The following is a 9,660-nucleotide window of genomic DNA, read 5'->3' as shown; positions in this document are numbered from 1 at the left end:
GGGCTGCAGAGGGCAGCTCTGGCCAGGCGTTCTCGCGGTTCGGCAGCTCTGCGTCCGACTGCCCCGCAGCTCCGGGGAGGCAGTGACGAGGGCGGGGGACTCCGAAAAGTGGCGGAGGTGGCGGGGGGGCCGGTCTGAGAGGAGTGGCGGGAATCCTAGCGACAGCTATTCGTAAGTGGGTGATGAGCCGCGGTGGGTTGTGTCCCGCGCGGTTTCACCGTCAGGGAAGACGCTCTGCGGAGGGAAGCGGGCGGCTGGGAGCCCCGGGGCTGCTGCCGCAGGGCGGGAAGGGGGCTCTTGGAGTGCGGCGCCCCTCTCCCCCCACAGAGCCAGCGGCTCTCGCTTGCCCCTTCCCCCCGGCCGAGGGGCTTGAGTTGGAGGGATCGGGACACAGCTAAAGATTTTGGAAACAGCGCATCAGGATCGAGCGCCGTTTATTGGTCGCAACAAGTGACGGCGCCCCCAGCCCCCTCGCCCCGGAGCTGCAGCGGGTTTTTCCACCCACTGTCCCTCCCGGTGCAGCGGCGGGACCTTGTCCAGCTGCCCGCCAGGGAAGCGAAAACCGTCGGTGCCGGCGGGCCCCTGAAGCTCGCGATCCCGGCGCCGACGCCCGGGCATCGGAGGAGGAACCCGCGGCCCGGGGCGCTGTCCAGGGGGTGCCTCGGAGCCCGGAAGCTGGCTCCTTCCGGTGCCAGGCCACGCGCACCGCTCTCCGCGCGTCTTCCAGAGAGGGTCCCGGGATTATGCGCGCAGCTCCGGGGAAGCTTTCAGGGGATTCAGTGGTCTCGCCCAGCAGCGGAGCCTGGTGGCGGGGACACACATTCGAATTGAGGCAAAGATGTAAATAAGCAAACGCGCAGAAACGAAGTCACTACGGCGAGGAGCCACCACCAGGAACCGAGGAGCTCGGGGGCGACGCTTCCCGAAGCGTGAGAGGAGAGGCTGGCTGCGCTCGCAGAATAGGGGAGTAGATAGATGGGGAGGGGGCGGGAACCCGGGGCCCCTCACTCTGCAGGGAGACTCCGCGTAGCGTTCTCTGGATACAGGGAAATGATCCCAGGGAACCCTCACCATGCGGGACCGTCGTGGGTTGCTTTCGGAAGCAGGACAACCCGGCGGCGGAGGGCGGGGAGAGTCACCACCTCCCTGGGCCAGGGTTCACACCTTTGCACCGCAGGACTTGTGAACGGTGTGTTTCCTCTATGACTAAGAGAAAAAGGGAATTCTAATTTTGGAGAGGGAGTAAGGCTTCGGTGACTCTTTGTTCTGAATTCAGTTCCCTGGAAAGTAACTCGCGCGGACCTGTGGTTAAATCAGCAGCAGCCAAGGGTTTCGCTCAGCCGAGGTAACCGTTGAGCGCCAGACAGTTTGGTTTTCAGGCGATTTGAAATTTGTGGCCTTGGCCAGGGTTTGGCTATAAGGGAAAGGTTCGAGATCGCTGCGCTCCAGCACCCCTTTCGTTCACCGCCAGTAGTTTATTTCTGTTAGCCCCGGGGATCGCAACCTCCTAACCTTTTAACGCTGCATCACGTTGCCTTAATAGACAGGATCCATTTCTCTCGCGGTTCTTCTGTTTTCTGCCTCTTGCTTCCACCTCTGTGCTGAACGCGACACTTCAGCCAAAATGTTGAAGTCGTGATTTACCGCAACAGGGGAAGAAAAAAAATTACAGCAGGGATCAGCAGCATCACAACAGCCCTTCATTTGGCCCAGCATTTGGGGCTCTGGATGCTCACTTTGGTGAGCTCTAGAGAGCTTGGTTTCAACCAGTCCACCAGCTCATGTGCCCGGCGCCTAGGAGGGCCACCTCCCTGCTCCCGACAGGTGGGCACTCAAAAAGTTTGTGAATGGCCCAGGGTGCCAACTTTCCAGGAATAGCTGGAAAGCATTATACTGAAACACGTGCTTCCGGTTCTCTGGGGAGCCCTTGGTTTTTGTTGCTAAAACTTGTGGTTACACACTATTGGCTGCTTAAGTGACTCTGTTTTTGTAGAGTTAATGTTATTTAGGAAATAATGAAGTCTGAAGCACCAGTTCAAATTATGTGTATGTGTGTGGTATAACTGTATATTCAAAATATATTGATTAAAAACTCTGAAAATTAACTTTTTACAGACATCAGCAAATAACAGATTTCTGCTTCTAGAGACTATTCCAATGAAAGTATGGCTGCTTTAAGCCATCCTAAGTGCATATTATTAATATAAAGAAGTGGCTGCACAGACCTACTTTTGGAATGATTCATTTCTGCCCGCAATTATAATTGCATCCATTTGTGATACTAACATTAGATAAAAGATTTGGGGCTGATTCAGCTATCTTACTCTTCTCATTTAGGCAAGACAATTTAGCTTAATATTTGAAACCTACAGAGGCATAAAACTGCACATTTTCTCCACTTTGTTGCATATAATTCTTTTGGAAAGAAAAAAACCTTAACCCCCATCTCCCACAAAACCAGATACTAGATGAGCTCCTTTTAAAAATTGTGAAAAATTAAGAATACCATGTTTAGCAAGGTTAAATGATCTAGATGAACAAAAATGTAGATCCAAAGGTCAAATAGCTATTTGGCCTATTGGTATCAGGGTACCAAGGGTCTAGACTCAAGCACATCACCTTTGGAGCTACTTAATAAATATTAATGACATTAAATAAATCCTTTAGTTTATCCATTCATTAAAAAAACATATAGTACAAGTATTTTGTGCTAGGTATTCTGTTAGCCACAGAGGACTCAAAGATGAACACAGCGCCTTCATCCTTACCAACAGTGGGATTGTGTGGCAGAAAAAGGGGGAGCGCCAGGAGGGCAAGTAATCAGCTTTGACAGCAGTAGAAGAGAAAGCTTCCTGGAGAAGGAATTACAGTCTCTTTGAAAACTTATTTCATTATTTCTAATTATAAAAGTAACACATGCTCATTATGGTACATAAAAGAAAAACAAATTTATAAATAAGTAAACGTGGTCTCTTCAGTGTTCACCATCCCCAACCCTACTACACAGAGCTTGCTGTGTTCAGTGTGGAACCTTTCAGTCTTTTTTGTATGTATGTTTTTACACACAAAAACTCCCCCTTTAAAAAAATAACAAAACTAGGATATCATATATATTTGTCCATAATTTCCTACTTTAAAAAGCGTATTATGGTAATTCGCCTTCTAGATAGTCTCCAGTGATACCCGCTTCCTGGTATTCACACCCTTATGTTAACTCCTCCCACGCTGTACCAGGGTTGGTCTGTGTAGCTAACAGAACCTGGCAGAAGTGATGGAGGTCACTCCTGACTTTAGGTTATAAAACACTGAGGCTTCCATCTTGTATGTCCTTTTTTCTCTTGTATCATTGAGTCTGGGGAAACCGAATGCCACACTGTAGGGACATTCTGCCTATGGAGAGTCCCATGTGGTTGAGTAATTGAGGCCTGATAACCATGTAAATAGCTGTGATGTCATAAGAAAACCTGAGCTCAAACAACTCAGCTGTTTCTGGATTCCTGACCATAGAAACTGTGAGATGATAAACGTGTTGTTTTAAACTACTAAGTTTTGGAGTGATTTTTTACATAGAAATAGCATATTTTTTCAAATGACTTATTCTTTTCAATAACTGTCCTACAGTATAACCTTTCTGTAGACAGGCATTTGGGTTTTAGCAAACGATGTAATGAATACCCTTGGACATAGCCATACTTCTACAGGTTATTTTGGGAAAGGGGGAGAGAGGGAATCCTAGAAGTGGAATTGCTGGGTCAAAGTGTAATTTAAAATTTTGGCCGGGTACGGTGGCTCACACCTGTAATCTCAGCACTTTAGGAGGCCAAGGCAGGCAGATCACTTGAGGTAGGGAGTTCAAGACCAGCCTGGTCAACATGGTGAAACCCTGTCTCTACTAAAATTACAAAAATTAGCAAGGTATGGTGGCGCGTGCCTGTAATCTCAACTGCTCTGGAGGCTGAGGCAGCAGAATCACTGAAACCGGGAGGTGGCACAGGTTGCCTTGAGCCGAGATCATGCCGCTGCACTCCAGCCTGGGTAAAAGAGTGAGACTCCATCTCAAAAATAATAACATAAAATAAAATAAAATCTTGATTTATTGCCAAATTGCCTTCTAAAAAAGCATGTGTTCTCACTTTAACCAATACTAGATATTATCAATATTTTTAATGTTTGCCAAACTGATAAGCAAAAATAGAGATCTCATTTTTAATTTGCATTTATCAGTGAGAGAGTCTGACTGAAACTTTTTGAAATGTAGTAAACGTTTGTCTCTCCACTTCTGTGAATTATTTATTGATATCCTCATCCAATTTTTGTTTGGTTGTCTTCTTAGTGATTTTTTTTTTTTTTTTTGAGACGGAATTTCGCTCTTGTTGCCCAGGCTGGAGTGCAATGTCTCGATCTCAGCTCACTGCAACCTCTGCCTCCAGGGTTCAAGCGATTCTCCTGTCTAGGCCTCCTGAGTAGCTGGGACTACAGGCGTGCACCACCACATTCAGCTAATTTTTTATATTTTTAGTAGAGATGGGGTTTCACCATGTTGGCCAGACTGGTCTCAGACTCCTAAATTCAGGTGATCCACCTGCCTCGGCCTCCCAAAGTGCTGGGATCACAGGCGTGAGCCACCATGCCCGGCCTTCTTAGTGATTTTTAAGAGCTCTTTGTAAAGTTTGGCTATTAACCATCCATTCTATATATGTTGCCAGTATATCCTTTTGTTATGTTCTCTTTTAGCTTTGCTAGTGATGTGTTTTGCAATTTTAATTTTTGTATGTTGTCAATCTTATTCTTTAGTTATTTAATGGGACTTTTATTTTTATTTATTATTATTATTATTTCTTGAGATGGAGTTTCGCTCTTGTTATCCAGGATGGAGTGCAATGTTGCAATCTCGGCTCACTGCAGCCTCCGCCTCCTGGGTTAAAGCAATTCTCCTGCCTCAGCCTCCCAAGTAGCTGGGATTACAAGCACTCGCCACCATGCCTGGCTAATATTTTGTAGTTTTAGTAGTGATGGGGTTTCACCATGTTGGCCAGGCTGGCCTCAGGTGATCCGCCCACCTTGGCCTCCCAAAATGCTGGGATTATAGGCTTGAGCCATCACGCCCAGCCTAATGTGACTTTTAAATGATGGGTAAGAATTTACCAAGCCAAGAGCAGGGCAGTCCAGGCACATGGACCAGCTGAAAATCTGCAACACTTACATGAGGAATTTGTGAGCACACTGGTTGTGTGTGAAGAGAAGCAGTACTGCAGACAGAGGCAAGGGCTATCCCCAGAGGACCCTGGCTGCTTGGTTAGTAAGCTTGAATTTTTTCCCATAGGTAATCCTATAAGCAGAGAAAGGTTTTATACTGAAATTGATGTAATCAGATTGCATTTGAGATCCGTCTCCGGCAGCTGTGTTGAGGAGGATGGCTCTGAGGACACAGAACTGGAAACAGACACACCATTTAGGAAGCTGCTGCAATTGTCCAGAGAACTAATGATGGCCTGAACTGGGGCAATGGTGGTTGGACTGAGGGGAAGAGATATAAGGGAGCAGTGTTTAGGGGGTAAAAAGGATCTCATTCGATGTATGTGGAGAAGTGGGAATAAGGAAAGGACCGAGGATGGTGTTTAGGTCTTTAGTTTGACCCAAATGGATCTTTTATAACAGCTTGACTTTTGACAACAAATGAAAAGGCGTGTGTAGGAGTAAAAGCTGGGTTAGTAGGCAAGTGAGTTTGGTTGGAACAAAATGAATGCAAAGCCTTGTGGGAAACCCAGGTGGGGAAGGTAGGTGTACAGATCTGGGAATATTCAGTATTAACATGAAAGTAAAAAACATTTAAGTGGATCAGCATATACGAGGAGAAGCCTGTTAAGAAATTCGAGCTCATTTTTGGAAGAGCCAAATTATTGCTAAGATACACAGTTAAGAAGTGCCAAAGGCAGAAAGGATAGCTGACTCTCAGCCTGGATCTCCCTGGGCGTGATGGACCTTGGTAGGGTCACTCCAGACTAAGGCTCAGCTTAGCTCTTGAGACTTGGAAACTCAATTCTGTCAATTCTGTCAGGAATAATCAGGATCTACTCACCAGAGAGTTCTACATCTTAACTATTTCTCAGTGTGCTAATTTCTGTTACTCCTAAGAAAAGGAGGCTATGTGGCAGGACCATGGGTTTGGATTCAATCATTCCAGATTTCAAATTCGTTTCATTATTTTTTGGCTATTATGACTCCTGAGAACGTTGGCTTCCTTGTCCTGAAAACAAGGAGGGCTACCTTGCAGGGATGTTATAGAGATTAAAAGTGGTAACATATATAAAGCATCTCACACAGTGCCCTGACCACAAATCAGTAACTGAGTTCCCTTTTCCTTTATCCACTCTTTAGTGCTGTTCTGTCACTGCAGGTGTAGGAGGAGCTTGTGGGGAGGCAGACAAGATGAAAGCTAAGAGCTCAGCAGCCAGGAGACAAATGCTGATTTCCCAACCCGGAAAGAATGACTGGTCATCCTCTGAAGTCCAAAAGCTGCTTAGCTTGTGAGCTACCAAGGATTCAAAAATCTTGCACATTGTCTTTCAGGATAGAATCCAGGTCTGCTCCTCAGAGTTTTCCAATTCTAGTTCCAGGGAACCAACTAGATAAGCATTCACCCACTCTCATATTGATAGACTCCAAGAACCTGAGTTATGTATTATGAGGCCAATGATCTAAATATCTCTAACATCCCTGGAATAGAGGGAAAAAAAAATAAATCAAGGGAGAGGTTAGTTTTTAAATTACAAGTCTTTGTTTCGAAAGATACGTGATAGAACATTTTGTTAATAAAATCTCTTGCATTCTAGAAGGAAAGGGAATAATTTCATTTCATTGTAAATATTATTTGGGTTAGACGTTTTTTGAGACAGGGTCTGTCACCTAGGCTAGAATGCCTTAGTCTGGTCACTGCAGCCTCAACTTCCCAGGATCAAGTGATCCTCCTGACTTAGCCTCCCGAGTATCTGGGACTACAGGCGTGTGCCACCATGTCTGACTACTTTGGGTTGGATACTTTTAAGGGTCTATCACAAATTCTGCTGATACAGAGAACACCCATTGTAGACCCACTTTTACTGACCACACCTTGGTGTAATGCCATTAGTTCATATAGAGGCAAGCAGCAAGAAAAAAGGCTGTCAAACTCATCAGTGTGACAACTCTAAGGATGTGGTTAAGCACCAGGTTCATTGCAGTGCACTTAGGTTAAGCAGTGTCCTCTTTATGGGACCTCTCAAAAGCAATCTGTATTGCTGATTTAAGAACCAAAAAAAAGCTGGGCACTGTGGCATGTACCCGTAGTCCCAGGTAATTGGGAGCCTGAAGTGAAAGGATGGCTTGACCCTAGGAGTTCAAAACCAGTTTTGGGCAACAGAGTGAGGCCCCATTCTCAAAGAACGGAAAAAAAAAAAAAAAAAGAACCAAAAAGAGTTGTATTTTCTCTGAAACCATTCACGTAACTAATAGTTGCTGAGCCCCTTCTGTTGCCTGTGCCAGGCAGGGTGGTAGGGCCAAGCCTGGCACAAGGACAGAGTCTGCCCTCTAGGCTATAGGCACTGAACTGTGTAACTAATCAGATTTCCTATTTACGAAGCTAGAAACCTTAGCAGCAAATCTTTGGCCCAGTCAGTAGTAACTTTACAGGACTTTGAGATATGTATACTCAAGCCCCACTCTTAGCTCCACTTTCTGTCTTTGGTTCCACTTCTTAATTTATGCTGTTTTGTTTTTATATCTTAAGCTGTCTTAAATTTTTTCTGCAACAACAAGGAAATCTATAAAGAAGATAATATACATATATTTTAGTTTATTTTTGCTCTGATTATTATGAGCGTATTTTGTTCTTTAAAAAGAACTTAAGAATTATAATCTTTGCCATTTACAGCATATCTTAATATTACGTAGAAAATATAAGTGTTATGCAAAGTAGTTTGTTTTGCTGATTTTTTCTTCTTTAACTGACTTTTTTTGTTTTGTTTTTTTTTTTTCAGTTCATCTGCACCTAGAGCTTTTTCAAGAAAACTTAGGGAGGTGGCAAGGAGCATGTATAGCAGTACTTAGGCCTGGTTTCAAAGGCAATAGCTAGAAGCCTTAGTGGGACCTAAAACTTTTTGTTTAATTGACAGTTTGAAAAATTTTTGATATTAGAGAAGTACGAAGACAAAATTATAGAATCATGGGTACAATATCTAAAAATATGTGAATAAATGCTAAAAAAAAAAAAAAACAACAGTGAGCTCTTAGCTCACAGCATTCCACGTTCTTAAAAACATGGTACCAGTCCTTGAGATAATCTCATTCAGTCTATGTGTCAAGCACTGAGTAGATGCTCAATAAACAGCTACTAAATAAAAGAATAAATTAAATATATTCTAGTGTCCTGTTACTGAACCACAGATATATCTATATTATATACAGTAATGTATTCACATATACAATGTATTAGAAAGAGCAGTCTTTTGGGGGAAGTTATAAAGTGATAAATGATCAATAGACACAGTTTATTTATCACAGCAGTGATTATATTTTACATTAAAAATGACAAATTAAAAATGAAATATATCACTATCTATATAAGTATAATCTACTTATCTCCCATATTTTAATCCATTTGATGACCCAGAGACTACATTTTAATAGATATTACAAGATATACCATAACATTAATTATTTCTTAGAATTTTAAGAAATATGGCTTATGTATCTATCAGGCTTAACGAGTGAGCCAAAGTCTTTATCAGCTCCCTCAGAACTGATTCCAGGGTAAATTGGAAAGATTTGAAATCTGAATAGCATATAAAAGCATAATGTCTATGTTTTCCATAGTTAATTTATTTGCTGTTAGGCAGTTCTTCAGCCAACATCCTCTGTTTCTCACATAGTAATGTATCTCAAGCAGGAATAGTAAGACAGGCAGGGTCATAGATCTTTATTGTTTCATCCCAAGAACAGTCAGCCACCTAGAAAACAAAAATGAAGTAAGAAGAAATGTATTTAGACATACAAAAATTCAAAATTGGCAGCAAAAACCCAAGTCATTTAGGGTGTCGTAAATCATCCACTAGTAAACATGTTTTTGAATAGGGAAAACACAGGGCTAAGTTTTTGATAAAAGGTCCATATTCCCTTTTTAGGATATACCTCAGGGTATTCCAACTGATTCCCATTGATTGAGTATATTCCAATTGCTATATTTCAATTGATTGAGGTTTCCTATAAGAATGTCCCCCAACTTCACTCCACCCAACAGCTACATAATTCCCTACTATCTGAGATAAATGTTGAAAAGATACCTTCCAGACTGTGAACAAGATGCTGTGCTCAATATTGTGGGACTGGAGAGGAAGATAAAGTAAAGCTTTCGCCTTCAAAAAATGGCTCATTCAAGACTGAGTGTGGAAGGTGCACTAACAGAGACTCTTAGGGGGACTATATGATTCCAGCTGGGACAGTGTCAGACAACTTCACAATGCCATGGCATTCCCACTGGACCTCTGTAGGAGGCAGACATAAAAGACAAGGACATTCACATCTACAAAGCCATAGGAAAACATGAAGGGAAGAAAAGTCCAGGGTGTTCAGGAACTATGCATTAAAAACTTAGTGAATATGGCAATGTCTCTGGGCATAAAATTA

At 43.3% G+C, this 9,660-nt stretch overlaps 1 protein-coding gene across 1 annotated transcript in view; it reads right to left on the bottom strand.

The window, feature by feature from the left end:
- Positions 1-8,496: 8,496 nt before the first annotated feature.
- The window catches only part of PEX7 (peroxisomal biogenesis factor 7), a 90,128-nt gene continuing 88,964 nt past the window's right edge, over positions 8,497-9,660 (bottom strand). The window contains exon 10 of the mRNA XM_032160014.2: positions 8,497-8,984. Coding sequence (XP_032015905.1) covers positions 8,916-8,984 — 69 coding nt within the window. The 3' untranslated portion in view covers positions 8,497-8,915. The remainder of the gene's footprint in view (positions 8,985-9,660) is intronic.

This window comes from Hylobates moloch, unplaced genomic scaffold, assembly GCF_009828535.3.
Source record: "Hylobates moloch isolate HMO894 unplaced genomic scaffold, HMol_V3 SCAFFOLD_2, whole genome shotgun sequence".
Lineage (NCBI taxonomy): Eukaryota > Metazoa > Chordata > Mammalia > Primates > Hylobatidae > Hylobates > Hylobates moloch.
This window is presented reverse-complemented; position numbering and strand designations above follow the sequence as displayed.